This window comes from Chiloscyllium plagiosum, unplaced genomic scaffold (genome assembly GCF_037043375.1).
Source record: "Chiloscyllium plagiosum isolate Xiang-an unplaced genomic scaffold, Cpla_swu_hap1 HiC_scaffold_25, whole genome shotgun sequence".
NCBI classification, from domain to species: Eukaryota; Metazoa; Chordata; class Chondrichthyes; order Orectolobiformes; family Hemiscylliidae; genus Chiloscyllium; species Chiloscyllium plagiosum.
The window spans coordinates 19,358,575-19,375,079 of NW_028270163.1; the positions used below are offsets into that span (position 1 = coordinate 19,358,575).

General features: G+C 36.0%; 1 protein-coding gene across 1 annotated transcript in view; it reads left to right on the forward strand.

The window, feature by feature from the left end:
* tbcd (tubulin folding cofactor D) overlaps positions 1-16,505 on the forward strand; it is a 287,792-nt gene that overhangs the window by 270,173 nt on the left and 1,114 nt on the right. Inside the window, exons 35-38 of the mRNA XM_043714487.2 lie at positions 1,259-1,348; positions 4,687-4,774; positions 8,839-8,948; positions 12,454-12,538. Of these exons, the coding sequence (XP_043570422.2) occupies positions 1,259-1,348; positions 4,687-4,774; positions 8,839-8,948; positions 12,454-12,538 (373 nt within the window). The remainder of the gene's footprint in view (positions 1-1,258; positions 1,349-4,686; positions 4,775-8,838; positions 8,949-12,453; positions 12,539-16,505) is intronic.

Consider the following 16,505-nt stretch of genomic DNA (forward strand, 5'->3'; position numbering starts at 1 on the left):
AACTCCCTAACTGAAGGCTATCCCCTGTGACTTGACTGAAGATTTCTCCCCCAAGGCTTTGAGGTGTGGCCATTTGATTGAAAGACATACTGCATTTTTGCTGAGTAAGCTGCTGGCACATGATGCAGGTGTTGGGAAGATTCTGCTCACAGATGTTCATGGTTGATTTACTCAGTTATTATAATGAGAGCTAAGTAACTGTCAAAAGTCCACAGCATTTTTTCTTCAGGTTTGCAGAAGTAATTATAACAGCCTCACCACCACATTAACTTGTCACAGAGCAGACATTAAACCGAAGGAATTCCTGTTGTATGTAGTTTGGAACCATACCATGTGATTTACTTGACTGGACTATCAAGGAAACACCTGAAAATAATTTTATTTATTATAATTTTTACATTGCAGTTCAGTTGGTAGACCTTAACCTGCAGTAGAAATAAGAGCAGCAGCTTATAAGGATATGATCTTGGTGTAAAACTGATCAATCTCGGACTTGAAACTTGAATTCCTCTTCAATCCACTATTTTATATGGTCTGATGTCACATTACACTTTCTTTTATAGGCTGTAGCTTCTGTTTAGCTTTATAAATCCTTCTAGAATCTGCAGTGCTTTAGAAGAGTTATATTGTTATTAAGGTGATTGGTGTGTGGCAACATATATTTGGGCCTAAATCTCATTTGGGTTGGAGCAATTCAGTTTTGAAATTATTTTTCTTCACCTTCTATACCCAGCCCCTACCTTTCCCACCTGTAATCAACCTAACCTGACGTTCAGAAGTTTGTGTCCTCACTCATTAAATCGCAAGCAGTTCAATCATATACTTAAATCTTCTGTTTAAAATTAACAAAATTTTCTTTTGGAAAGAGTTTATGAACATTTTTCTGTCATTTATTCTTTTTATGCATTTCCATTTATTTCATTTTTTTCTTCCAAAGTAAATGGACAAGCACTTAACGTTTCAATGTTTATTATGGTTATTTTGCATGCACGGAAATGTAAAGCTGACCATCTTCACAACATAGCAGTGATAAAATTAGAATTTGGTATTGAAGTATTAATCTCGTATGGTGTTTGGTGGAAAATATTATGTTAACACAAGGACAAGGATTGGTTATAGTAACTTTCCCTTTTGTCATCATTGATTCATAAATGCAAGTACAATAGAAAATCTATGAGAACATCCTCCAGAATACACTGAAAATAGCATAAATAATTTTCTGCACAAGTTTAATGTTTTATTTCTGTATGTTTCTCAGTCATTTCTATGCCAAAGAGTTACTTACCCTCTGCAAAGAAGAAATCCGGAAGTCCAAAGACGTCCAGAAGCTTCGAGCTAGCATTTCTGTGTGAGTAGATTCAGGCATCCACTGTATCTTGTTCTCTCACTGACTATGATTGGGATTACCATGACCTGAATCATTCATGCTTTCTGCAATTGCATCTGACTTTCAGAATTAATTACTTAGCCTGTTGTTTTGGAAGTGCAATTGAGTAAGCTGTCATAATGTGCGCATGCCACAAAACACAGTTCATTTTTGGCTTGGTTTAAAGTTACAGAACCCTACTATCTATTGAGAGAGAGGGGTGTTGAGATGTGTGGCATGGAAGACTAATGTAATACTGCAAAATTAATCTTACATTGATAACATTTTGCACTTGTCTGCAAATTGATAAGAGCATCTACGCTACTTTACGCATTGAGCTAATATCTCAGTTGGTATTTATAGAGCTAGCAAAGCTTTTTATTAAGTGGAGGTAGAAAATATCAAAAGCACAGTACTTTTGTTTTTCTTTACAGTCCTTTTACTGAATCTATTGATGAGATAAGAACCAGCACAATCAGGAGTTGCGGGAAGGTTGATAAAAACCCAATTAGCAAGTTGGGGCTGATTTTTGCCCAGTTTATATACGAATAATGTTTGTTACCCTGATCAGTTATGAGATTTAATCTTACTGTTCATAAATGGATCAAGAGCTATTTAGGAAGAAAAGTATTAGTATTAACTATATTAATAATGTTCTCTTGCCCCTTTGTGATTCGCAAAAGTTTCTTCATCCTTACAGCTACTCTCAAGTTGACATTGGTAGACCAGTAAGCAAATAGTTTCCAGGTTTGAAGTATATGCGGGGTTTCGTTTTACTTTCTGCCACATTCAATCCTTGTGACATTTGCTGATTGGCTTCTGTCTTTACCTAACTATTCTGATTAAACAATGAAATATTAAACTCATTCAAGGAGAATTAAAAATGATGACAGTTTCTCCACAGGGAAGTAAGATTGGGCAAATTCTTGGTTGCAGTCGTAATTGAGGCATGCAGTAGCCTAAGTTGCATTTTGAGAAATTTTCACCTTTTTAAGGATTTGGTCCTCCTTACAATTTACAATAGTCATTTCAGAGCAGTCTAAATTGAAACAGCAGACAGAATTGCTGTTCTTCAATAGGTTTTACAAGAGTGAAATCCTTTCCTGTCTTTCAGATTGATTTTCTTTGTTCTCGCATTTTCAGTTTGGAAAATAGAGTTGCATTTTGATTACTACTTCAAATAAATTACTACTTTACTTTTTGACATTGATTATTTGAGTTGAGGAAGTTATACCATGACATGCAAATATCTTCACATATGAAAAAGGTATTTGTTTAAAAACCAATTGTGCTTTGATGGTCTATACTGACCACTGTATTAGTCAAATCTGCAGTAATACTACATCAGTATATTTCCCCTGTATCACCACAAGCTAGTCTTTCATACACTTGGCCCTTCTTGGATAATAAGGTGGAGTGTTAGATTCATAAACTTCTTGAAAGATGTGAATGGTGCTAATGTTTGGCTGGTCAAGCAGAGAATATGAGTAACGATCTCCTCTGACCACCAACACCTTTAGGTTATGTTCACTAATTGCTTTGACTTAAGTTTGTTTTTGGTGGAGTAAGTCAGTCAAATTTGTAATTTATTATTCGACCTCAAAGTTCAGAACCTTGTGAGCCAACTTGAGTACATAACGCCAATGGATTCCATTTTAAATCATAATGCTAATAATGTCATAGCACTCAATCGTACCATCATAAGAACATGTAGTCAAAAATATTGCAATTGGCTAAATGTCCTACACATAAGGTAGTACCATGCAACCCATGTCAGCATAAGGACCAAATGTTATATCACATTTAGTAAATAAAATAGAAACATCCTTTGTTGTATACATTCTCAAATATATATGTTGCAAGTTAATAAGGAACCGTGGCGTATATTCCATTGGACATACACAACATTAGAGATATAAATCAGAGGTGAACATCAAAGAAATACGATGTACTTACAGGATTGAGATTACTTTGCCTCCAACAAACAGCAGGAGTGTAGCATTACAGTTTTAACATTACTCATATCACAGGTTGTAAATACATAATTAACAATATTAGTGACAGAAGGATGAAGAGAAACTCCAGAGCATGTTCATACAAGTTCAGAATAGACCTTGTTTCTCAACATGCAAATTTCCCGTGGGAAAGTAAAACCGGCAGGCTACTTTTCTTGAAAGCTATATTTCTGCACCTCTGTCAGTAAAGTTAATTACATATTTAACCATTTTGTATCTCATGCTGACAAAAATTGACCAGTATTCCAAAATAAAGCTCATTCTGTTTTCCTGATGTAAATGCTGTGTAAGTTAGCATGATTGAAGTGAGAATCTTAAAATATCCAAAAGCAGCAGCTTTGAATGGCATTTAGGACATTTGCCTGATTGACTGAAGCTAACTATTAGCTTGTGATTATACCAAATTGAGTAATTTGTGAATATTTTAAATTATTTTGGGGTTAAAGGGAGATGGAAGTAACAAGGAGAAAAGGATAAGATCGTTGTCCATCTCCTTTGGAAACTTTTCAGTGCCTGCACTGAATCAGCACGTGGGACTTCCTTTACTGAAAAGCTTGCTTGAAATTTTGTTGGCATTTTTGCATAAACTTCATGCCTTAATGTTTCTAAAGATTTGTATGTGTTTGTTTTTGTGGTATAGCCAAACGGCATAATCCATTCTGATCCCATCTGTTATCTACTGACAAATTTTATACAATTTTTCAATCAAATTAGGGTTAAGGTATGTAGGGGAGTGGTGCTGAAAAAAATGTTAGCAATTTGGGAAGCCAGGAAAACTCAAAGGCCTTACAAGATGGAGAACAATAATAGCATGAATCATGTTCAGAAAAGCCATAGGAAAACATGTCCCATGCAAAATCTGGCATTGATCTAACTTGTGAAATAGTATTTCATAGGCCAACAGTGCTATTTCTGAGAAGTTTTTTAAAAATGATTTTCCAATCTCATTTCTAATTTTTTAAAAATGCATTTGAATTTTAAGTATTCTATATAAAATTTTGTGCTCAAACTGTAAGATGATTAACAATTTGTAAAATTGCCTAAATGTTGCCATCTGTGAAGGAGATAGAAACTACTCTAGATGACTTAAGTTCCTCGTACTTGATTGTATCATTTTCAGAATACTGTTCAGGCAATAAATGATGATATTGACAAATCTGTTACTTACAATCTGATGCTTGTCACACAATATTCCTTTGAATGCTTTTAAATTAACAAAACTCATAGCACTTAAATAGATAAAGTCCTAGCTGCAAATTATGTTGTTGTTAAATTATATATTCATTGATTTGACTTGTTTTGTAGGTTCTGTGGTCTTATTCAGTTCCAAGGCGAAATCAGAAAAAATGTTCTTTTCCAGCTCTTGCTCCTATTGTGCTACCCCTTCCCAACAGTAAGCATTCATTAATTTTTTCTGCACTTAAGAACAGATAGTTTTGCAGTAGAATGTGTTACACATTTTCCATTTGATGAACTATGTAAGAAGCTACAGGCTATTTTAAGTTATTTGGCAATTACATTGACATGGTGAGTCTTTTACTCTGTTGTCGTAAATGCATTGTGCAATTTGCATCCATGTGAAGGTAATCTTTAGTTTCTACAATTCATTAAATTAAACTAAAATTGCTGGAGCAATGTATTTGTTTATGTCAATATGATGTAATTATCCACCGTTCATAAATCATGCAATTTGTACAAAGCTGCAGCATCTGTATGGAAAAATTAAGCAAAACGGCCCAACCAAATCTGGTGTTGTGAAAGTGTAACTAATTAAAATGCATAAAGATACCCATAGATAGTTCTGAGTTTATAAATTTGTGAAGGTAAGAGAAGCTTACTTCTGAATCAGTTCTTTCTTTGGTTTCAAGCTATCCTGGGAGTTTGCTATGGCAACAAATGCTTAAGGATGATCATAATCACCCAACAAGCATAAGGATAGTTAATACATCAGAGCTCCAACAGAGATTTAGCAGTTTTATGGAAAAGAGGCAATACATTGTTTGATTGACCATGACTATCCTAACAACTGTTAACGGTCATGTAGTCTTTGGGAGGAGTCCAATTTTTCTGAAGTAGAACTCTGGAGTGAAGAAACCCTTGAATCAGTAAATACCTAAAAAAACTGGGAGATTGCTATTTAAAGTGAAAGATTTTACTTTTAATAGATTTGTAAATGAACATATATCTTCTAGCTCATTTTATTATATTTTATTATATCTTGATAGATATAGGACAGATGTCAGACATAGGTTCTTCACTCAGTAGTGACAGTAGTAGACTCACCAACTTTAAAAGCATTTTAAATGGTCATTGGATAAACATATGGATGATAATGGAATAGTGTAGGTTAGTTAGGCTTCAGATTGGTTTCACACGTCAGTGCAGCATCGAGGGCCAAAGGGCCAGTACTGTGCTGTAATGTTCTATATAGTTGAAAATTCAGCAGAAAGTAAGTGGCTGCAGAATACTTTAATATGTGACGTTGATGTGGAATTTTCAGTGGGTGCACCCTTGTGCAATTTTTAGATATCGTACTTTCAATTTTACTAACATTTTTAAGAATTGTATTTTTGACAAGTTAAAACTGGAGTGAAAATTTTGTCTTCTGAATGTCCATTTTAAATCTTAGGTTGTTAAATTGTGAAATTAAACCAGACGGTCTCTGGATGAAAAAATAATGTAAATGTTACATAATCTTTTAAAGATCACATAAATGAATTAGATTGTATACTTCCTGCAGAGTGTAGGGTTTTAGCTATGCATGTTTTTAACGTCAACATTTTTTAACTTCAAACTTCAAATGTAGCCTCATATTAAGGGGAAACATTAGGTAAGACTTGGAAATTTAAAGTATTTATCCATATCTAAGCAAAAAAAAATATATTTTTAATAAACTTGTTTGAACATATTGTGACACACCTCCATGGCAGATGGGATTTGAACCAAACTTTCTGGCCCAGAGGAATGGACTCTTCCACTGCACCAACAGCACTCCTTCTACATGTAAGCAATGACATATTAGTTGAGAGACTCCTGCTATGAACCAGTTCTGAGGTACAGGCTTACTCAAGTGATCAGACAGACCCCATTGCAAACATAGTATGAAGTTTCTTTTTAAGAGCTGATCATAGTTTTCTCCCCTTTTTCTCTCTACTACTTTATTCTTGATATTCAGTATAGCCTGGAGTGGAAATATGTGGTCAGTGATTAGTTCCTGAATCAGCTAATTGTGTCACCACATGTATTTCAAAAGGCCTTTGACAATGTAACACATGGTAAGCCTCTGGCAAATATGAGGATACAGTAAGGTGACAGACAGCTGAATAGATAACAAATTGCTTAAAAATGAAAAGAAGCAGATACAGGGAAATGGTAGTTATTCCGATTTGAGGACTTTAGTAGGCAGTGCTCCCACAAGATTTGCGCTAGGACCACTTATTTATAATTTATGTGAATAATTTGAACTTAGGGACAAGTAATACAATATTAAGACTGCTAGTTTTACCAAACCAGATGAGGTATCGCTAACATTGAAGAAGAGTGCAACATAATACTATAGAAAACCTGCAAGCAGGCAATTAGATAACAAATTAACATTGATAAACGTGAGTCGAAACACTTTGGTAAGAAATATTCAAATGTCACTGACACTTTAGAATATAACAAAGTTCTACACACAAAAAAAGGGTCAGAAATAAACCATTCAGCCCAAACACTCCATGCTGATGATTATGCTTCACATATGCCCTTAGAAACTGAATGGGATAGAATAGAAAGGGGATCTAAGGACAGATAAGGCCAATTCTTTTAAAATAACATTGCAGCCCATCAAAGCAATTATAATGCTAACAGAGTGTTGGGGTCATGGAATTCAAAAGCAATGTTAATTTTATGTAGAACCCGAGTTAGGTCACTTTTCTAAACTGCAAAAAAGCACAGAAGGTGGATAAAAAAATTCATGAGCATTGTACAAGAACTGAGAAATGATAGTTATCATGAAAGATTGATCAGGAGGGGCATTTCTATTCAGAAGATAGTGGGCTTAGAGGTGACCTAACAGTGATGTTTAAATTTTTGAATGATAGATGTGGTGAGGACGCTTCCACCTGTAGAAAAATGCAAAGTAGAGGTCATAAACATAAGACAGCTATTGATGAATTAAGTTGGAAAATAAGGAAATGTTGCTTTATTCAGAGTAGTTAGAATGTGGAACTAGTAACCATTAGTAGCTGAAAATGGGCAGGTTTCTGGACTCAATATTGAGTTCAATAATTTTAGGGCCAGAGCGCCTTCTCCCATGTCCTTACTCAACCCCACACTCCAGGCCTTGTCAACATGTGGGCTGCTACGACAACTTATCCCTTGTCAGCTACTATTGGCCCCCCTTAGCAGCTATTGATTCTCCCAAATGGACCTTTTACCTATTCCTTTGTCTGTCTAACTGATGTTCTCTCTCTCTCTCGGCACCTACAACCGTTGAAGGCTCACTGGACCAGAAATGTTAGCTCTACTTTCTCTCCACAGATGCTGCTAAACCTAAGTTTTAGTTTCCAGCACCACAGTTCTTTAAGTTTTTTTTGGCAAGTAAAAATTTTTTTTTCATGTGCTGGAGCCAGTCATGCCCTGCCAAATGAAAGGTTGAATTCTCTGTTGGTTAACTTGGATTGGAGGACTAGCCACTGACACCAATTGACAGTTTCATTGTCTACTGGATGTTCAGCAGACATTCCTCTGCCCCCATGTCAAGGAAGTCATGATGTATATCACAATCTCTCCACTTTGCGGTGTGGAAAAGTCCTGGCCCTATGGTAAAACAGCTGTTAATTAGCCTTTTTTAAAATTTGTTCATGGGATGAGCGCATCACTGGCCGTGCCAGCATTTTTTGCTTATCTTCAGTTCTCAGAGGGCAGTTAAGAGTCAACCACATTGCTGTGGGTCCAGACCTGGTAAGGGTGGCACTATCCTTCCCTCAGGACATTAGTGAACCAGATGGGATTTTCCGACAATCAACAATGGTTTCCTGGTCACCATTAGACTCTTAATTCCAGAATTTTATTGAATTCAAGTTCCACCATCTGCCATGACAAGATTTGAACCTGGGTTCCCAGAACGTTACTTGGGTTTTTGGATTAATAGTCCAGCAATAACAGTACCAGACCATTGACTACCCAGCTGAGCTTTTCTAATTAATAGGTATTGAAATGATATATTGTTTCCTACCAGACATCTTTCTACCTCCCAGTCTGACTCTGGTAAAATTCCACCTCTTGTCTCATCAAGTCTCTAGTTCACTCTTAATGGATTTTCAAGTGAAAACTGAGAATATTAGTCAATTAATATAATCTAACATAGTTTATGTGATCTTATTTCATTTGAAAAGTCCCAGAAGTGACAGACTTGCTCAATGATGGTTTTGTGTTTAATGGAAGTTGTTTTCTAATTAATCTTTTGCACAGATAAGGAAAACGACCGCCAGCCAGCTGTATGAAATGCTTTTAACATATGATGATGTAATTGATGCAGAGGTATTGGATGAAGTGATGGCAAGTCTTAGTGACAACAACTGGTAAGTGACATTTGATGTAAAAGTAAGCTTTGCACTGTGCTGAATGTGCATCAGAAACACAATCCAACCTTGAATTTGGGTGTCCAAACCAATATTTATTCCTTCAATCAATATCGCAAACAGTAGATTAATTTGTCATTAGTGTATCACATTTCTGTTTGTGTGAGTTTGTTGAGTGCAAACCAGCAGCTACATTCCCTGTAAAGCAGAAGTAGCTACATTTCAAACAATACTTCATTGGCTATGAAGTGTTTTGGTGGTCCAAAGTGCTATATAATTAATAGATTTTTTATAAGCAAGTTATTTTCTTAAGCAGCTATCCAACATCATTATTAATAATGTAGACAACCTGAAAGATGTTTTGTACGGTGTAAATGATCTATAGCTCACAAATATTGTTATGGTCTTCATAGAGACTCATAACACTTGAAAGAAATTTGAACTTCCGGATAACAGGTCAAGATTTCACATTTTAAAACATTTACTGTAGTTTGTGATTTATAATTTAGGATTGCCTTTCACAGTGAGATTTTGTTTTCTAAGAGACTGTCTTTAGAGTTGACGCTGGGTGACTCTTGTAGACTCATTTTAATTGCTCTTGGATTTGTAAATCTCCACTTGCATTCCTGGGTAATAAACTCTGGATAGTTACTTTTTCCCCTAGCTGTTCTCTCTCTCTTGCTCAGATCCATATAGATTTAAAAACACTGTCTGTGATATTCACTGATATTATACAGAAACTTGCAACTTGAATGTGGCATTTATCTCCCCTTCTTCATCCCCTGTGACAATATGAATCATTTGGGCCTTCTATCCAAATATAACTGCTAATTAATCTACTGCTAATAGAATCTTATTTTGAAACTAAATGGATGGTTTAAAGCACACTTGTTCACAACCCAACATACTTCACACTTTCTTGAGACTGCAAGATTCACAGTCTCTACCATTAACACTTAAGTTGCTGCCATTGTCTCCAAATGTAAATATTTCACACTTTCTTCCAAGTAAAACAATCAAACCATTCCTTTGATCTCCTACAGTCAATACACGAGGTTTATTGTCAGGTGGAATGCAGAACAGGTGATCCCATCCATTTTGCCTTAAATTGAAAGCAGAGTCCTATTATGTGAACATTCTATTAAATTCATTAATTGTAACAATCTGTAATCATAAAAATGTTTCTTATCAGAAAAAGATTACTTGTCCAAACTTTGTTGTCAAGCGCAAATTCTCTAGTCTGTAATAATTGTAATTTACAATTGTGCAGCTGCAAAAACCAAGAAATTAAGAAATTTGACAGTTTGAAGAAAGCTTGGTTATTAAAAATCTCAAAAATTAAGTGAAATTTCCTCAGTTGTTGAGTTATGTTATTTTATTTACCTGTGATTAAATAAGAAGGTACTCCTGTATAAAGCTTGTATTTGCTTTATGTTTATGGATAGTATCTGCCTTAACTGATGAGTACCAATATTGACAGAAATTCAGAAAGGCATTTTCTAAATCAATTATTATTCATACTTTTTGCCATTATATAAATCCACCTACAACTTGGAGGAGGTCTAGGCTGTAAACCTTACCTATTAATATTTTACAAGAATTGGAGTTGTCTGTATATTGTTTTTCCTTGTTTATATAGAATGCACCACCACAAAAGGCATTGACAATGTTCAAAATTATATTATAGATAAGTGATTATACAGCTTTGAAAAGTTTAAGTGATCGTCAAGCTGATCAGCTAACAGCAGTTAAATCTTGTTGAAAATCAAATAGACTCAATTTCTCATCCTTCGGATAGTAGTTGTTTTCTACAATCTTGAATGTCTACAATCTGTTACTAAGACACACTTCACTTCTCTAATACCAAACTTGCCATTTTTTACTATAATAACAGGTTAATATCACATTATCCTCAGCATACACAGAACTAAATAGATATTTAAAGTTTTTACTTGTCAACATTACTCAGAATCTCCTGCCAGAAGTTTACTTGTGTGCTTTTGTTTTCCGAAAACAATTCTGATTCCTTAATGTAGGTCTCTGAGATAACTTAGGTATGAAATCTGGGAATGTACATAAAGGAGAAATAGGTATTGTAGAGAGACAGAAACATTAATTTGGAAAAAAAGTAATGTATTAATCTTTGTAGTCATCCAGATGTTATTGATAAAATGGTTGTAAAATGAAACAGCATCTGTTTCTCTTTATTTGTAGAGCACTACACAGCTGTGAAACGGCAAAGAACACATAAAGGAAAATATTAGTGCCATCCCAGATGAAAGTTTACTGTATGTTGTCGGGATTGCTATTTCCACTTCATATAGAGGTTTATGATGTTGGAAGAGGTAGAAAAGTTCTAGCGTCCAATCCACACTCATCTGCTGTGCATTAAATACTAAGTTTCACGTTGGCCAATAAGATTAGTTATCTAATATCTGATAACATATTTGTCTATTAAAGTATGTAATGGCTGAGAGACTGCAGGAAATTGGATCAACTCAAGTATTTAAATATTTGGAATGCTTTGCACTGAGCAGGCTCTGGTTGAAAGGATTGATTTAGTTAACTTCATCCAGCTGGCATTGGCAGTTTGGCCACTTTCTTCAATCTGTTTCTTATCTTGCTTCCTTAAATCTAATTAATGCCCCATAAGTATTCCTCTGATTAGTCTTTTGCCAACTATAAAATTTATCACTCAACTTTGTGCTCATTACAACTACTTTAAAATTATATTGCTTTGAAGCAGCAATTGTAAGTGTGCCATCTAGTTTTAAATGTCTCAACCTTTGCTGTGAAGCAACTAATTCTCTGCTAATGTAACATCAGCTTTCCAGCCAGCATATTGAATAATAATAATAATAGTTTTGAGCATCATGGGCTATTATGAAATTGCTCCTTTGCAACTTTAATTGCAGCTGAAAATGCTTTAGTCTTAAGAAAGTGAAACAGTTCAGCTTTAAAAATATTTAACCATGGCGAGCTTATGGAAGCTTCATGTGTTTCCTTCATTGGGGGTTGTGGAGGAATGCAGTGAAATTCCAGAATTAAAATATCTTTGGATAATATACAATAACTTTATTATTCTAAGGCTTCATGGTAAGTATCTGTTAATATGTGATATTGTTGCCATTGATTGTTTGTGACCACCATTAACGGAAAGAGAAAGAAAATCCTCAAAAGTAGGCTGAATGGATCTCTCAGTTGTGGTTCTTGTGTCATGAAGAAAAATGCAAATTAATTTATATTCTAGTTTGGGTGGTTTTGTTATTGAATACAAAGAATTAATTTCTAGCACATGACGCTTCAGTAGGAGCGTGCCTGAAATTTATCCAAGGTTAACAAGGTTCAAAGATGAACCATGCTTATAAAGAATGTTTTACTGTCAATTGTTTCAACCTTTAAAATTTTGCTGTACTTAACAAAAGTGCTGTTCATGCCCACAAAATTAGACAGCTGTAACTTTGTTACAAACGGTTAACTTGTGGAAAATGTCTTTTGATAACAGGGATGTTGATCTTCCCACTGTCCGAGCTCAACGGAATCATCTGTGTGATCTGATGGGAGTCCCAAAACCAGTAATTTCTACTAAGGTATATTAGCAAATGAAAAATCAACGTTTTTGACCAAGTTAAGTTTTAGAACTGATTTTGTCCAACATTGTACCATGAAAATTAAGTCTCCAAATAGGTTTTCGTTTCTTAATGTTTCAGTTGTTTACTGGTATTTTGCTGCAACTGCAGTAAATCCCATCTGATGGAATTAGCTTGTTTTTTTGATGATGTGAGATGATAGATTTTTTGTGAAAGTGATTATGGATCAAGTTAATACAAGCATCAAAAATACTGCAGATTTTGGAAATCTTAAATAAAAAATTGACAATATGGAAATACTCGGCAGATCAGGCAGTATCTGTAGAATTATTTCTCCACAGAGAACTAGGAGAATTTAGAGAAATAAATTGTAATATCTTGGAAAGTGTCCACATTACAGAGGAGGAAGTGCTGGCTGTCTCAAAATGCATGAAGGTGAATAAATCCCTAGCACCTGATCAAGTCTATCCTAGAACTTTGTGGGAAGCTAGGGAAGTGATTGCCAGGCCCTTGCTGAGATATTTATATCATTGATAGCGATGGGTGAGGTGCCAGAAGACTGGAGGGTGGCTAATATGGTGCCATATTTTCAGAAAGGTGGTAAGGAAGACCAGGGAACTATAAACCAGAGACCCTGGCTTCAGTGGTGAGTAAGTTGTTGGAGAGGATTCTGGGGACAGCATTTACATGTATTTAGAAAGGCAAGGACTTATTAGGAATAGTCAACATGGCTTTGTGCATGGGAAATCATGTCTCACAAACTTGATTGTGTTTTTTGAAGAAGTGACAAAGAAGATTGCTGAAGGCAGAGCAATGGATGTTGTCTATTATGAACTTCAGCAAATCGTTCAAAAAGATTCCGGCACAGTGGACGAGTTAGCAAGGTTAGGTTAAATGGAATCCAGGGAGAGCTAGCCATTTGGATACAAAATTGGCTTGAAAGTAGGAGACAGAGGTTGGTGGTGAAGAGTTGCTTCTCAGACTGGAGGCCTGTGACCAGTAGTGTGGCACAAAGATTGGTGCTAGATCTACTGTTTTTTTTGTTCTTTATTACTAATGATTTGGATGAGAATATAGGAGATATGTGTATTAAGGTTCCCGCTTACAAAATTGTAGTGGCAGTGAAGAACGTTACCTCAAAGTACAATGGGACATTGATCAGATGGGTCGATGGGCCAAGGAATGGCAGATGGAGTTTAATTTTGATAAATATGAGGCGTTGCATTTTGGTAAGGTACATCAGGGCAGGAGTTATATGCTTAATGGTCAGGTACTAGGGAGTGTTGCCAAATAGAGAGACCTTAGGTTTCAGGTTCATAGCTCCTTTAAGGTGGAGTCGTAGATAGACAGGGTAGTAAAGTATGCTTGCATTTATTGATCAGAGCATTGAGTATAGAAGTTGGGATGTCATGTTGAGGCTGTACAGGACATTGATTAGGTCACTTTTGGAATCCTGCGTTCAATTCTGATCTCCCTGCTATAGGAAATATGTTATTAAACTGCAAAGGGTGCAGAAAAGATTTACAAGGATGTCGCCAGGCTTGTTGGAGGTGGCGAAGGTGGTTTGGAGAGGGGGTGTGTGTGGTTTGAGCTATAGGGAGAGGCTGAATAGGATGGAGCTATTTTCCATGGAGCATTGGAGGCTAAGGGGTGACATTTTAGTGATTTATAAAATCATGAAGGGCATGGATAAGGTGAAAAGCAAAGGTCTTTTTCCCAAAGTAGGGCAGTCCAAAACTAGGGGGCATAGGTTTAAGATGAGAGGGGAAAGACTTAAAAGGGACCTAAGGGGCAACATTGTCATGCAGAGGGTGCTGCGTGAATGGAATGAGTTGCCAGAGAGAGTCATGGAGATGCTCAGCACAGAAACAGACCCTTCAGTCTAACTCATCCATGTTGACCAGATATCCTAACCTAGTCCCTTTTGCCAGCACTTGACCCATAACCCTCTCAACCCTTCCTATTCATATACCCATCCAGATGTCTTTTAAATGCTGTAACTGTACCAGCCGCCACCACTTCCTCTGGCAGTTCATTCCATACACGCAGCACCCTCTGTATGAAAAAATTGCCCATTAGGTCCCTTTTGTACCTTTCCCCTCTCACCCTAAACCTATGCCCTCTAGTTCCTAAATGCAGCATCTCACATTTATCTAAATTAAATTCCACCTGCCACTCCTCAGCCCATTGGCCCATATGATCAAGATCCCGTTGAACTCTGAGGTAACCTCCTTTGCTGTCCAGTACACCTCCAATTTTGGTGTCATCTGCAAACTTAATAATTATACCGCCAATGTTTGCATCCAAATCATTTATATAAATGACAAAAAGCAGTGAACCCAGCATTAATCCTTGTAGCACATCACTGGTCATAGGCCTCCAGTCTGAAAAACAACCCTTCACCACCACCCTCTGTCTTCTACCTTCAAACCATTCTGTATCCAAATGTCTAGTTCTCCCTGTATTCCGTGAGATCTAACATTGCTAACCAGTCTCCCATGAGGAAACTTGTCGAACGCCTTACTGAAGTCCATATTGATCAATCTACCAACCAGTCCTCATCAATCCTCTTTGTTACTTCTTCAAAAAATTCAATTAAGTTTGTGAAACATGATTTCCCACACAGAAAGCTGGTGGAGGCTCATGCAATTAGAACATTTAAAAAGTATCTGGTTGGGTAGATGAATAGGAAGGGTTTAGAGAAATATGGGCCAATTGCTGGGTCTAGATTAATTTAGGATATCTGGTCATCATGGGCGAGTTGGGCTCACAGGATTGATTCCATGCTTTACAACTCTGTGACACAGAGACTGAGTACACCAAGTAATTTCTGTTTTTAATCATGGGGCAAATACTGTCTTTGTGTCCAAAGCACTCTTATCTTGCAGCTCCAGTAAATAGTTATCATTTTTGACTTATAACTTAGCAAACTCACGCATGTGCTGTTCTGATGTAAAGTCAGCCTATACAGAAACCACCATCTGATTGTCTTCCACAGGAGTGGAGGAAATGCTTGCAAACTCTGATTATATTAGCATTAAATATCAAAATAAAGCTGCTGTCAACATGTTGCTATCTTGCTTAGTAAAGACGAGCAATAATCCATTTTCACTTTTGAAATTACCGTAAGAAACGGCATAGATTATTCTATACTCTTGATTTTTCAGTGCCAGCAGTACACCCATGCTTTGGTGGAGCTATGCCTGAAGCTATAACTATAATTCAAATAAATTCACATCAAACAAAATAAAAGCAAGCACAGCTGATTTAATGCAGTTGCAATACTTAAGTCACGACCCCCATTTCAAAATAACAAATGTTTAATAGTTTATCGAAGTCTATCTCCTGGTTTAGAGGGGACATCATGCATGAGAGGTATTATGAGGGACTGAATGGTATTGCAGCAAATTTTAGAGCTAGGAATATAAAAATTGCATAATTTAATCAGACATATTTTGTAGATCAATTAACTATCTAGGAGAGTTAAATTCCATTTCTTTATCATAATAACAATCATTTAGATTGTACAGAATATAATCTTTGAAGCTCAACTGGGAGAGCAGCTATTAATTTGAATTATCAGCCCTTCCTCATTGAAAGAGAATCCTTGACAAAGATATAGCTCAGGATGGGTTATTTATTCATTATATGATTGACCATCTTAAATACATTTTCATTAAAGTTTACATCACTTTACAGCCACCCTTTTTAAGTGAATTCTTGACCATTTTAAAAACATGGTTTAAAAAAAAAATAGCCATTTACTCATCACACTGGAGCCTATTGTGCTGCTGATGGTGCATGTTTTATTTAAATAACTCACATTGCAAAAAAACAAATTCAGTATTAGCTGAATAAAAACCGAAAGAACTGCGGATGCTGTAAATTAGAAGCAAAAACAGCAAATGCTGGAAAAGCTCAGCAGGTCTGATAGCATCTGTGAAGATAAATCAGAGTTAACATTTCG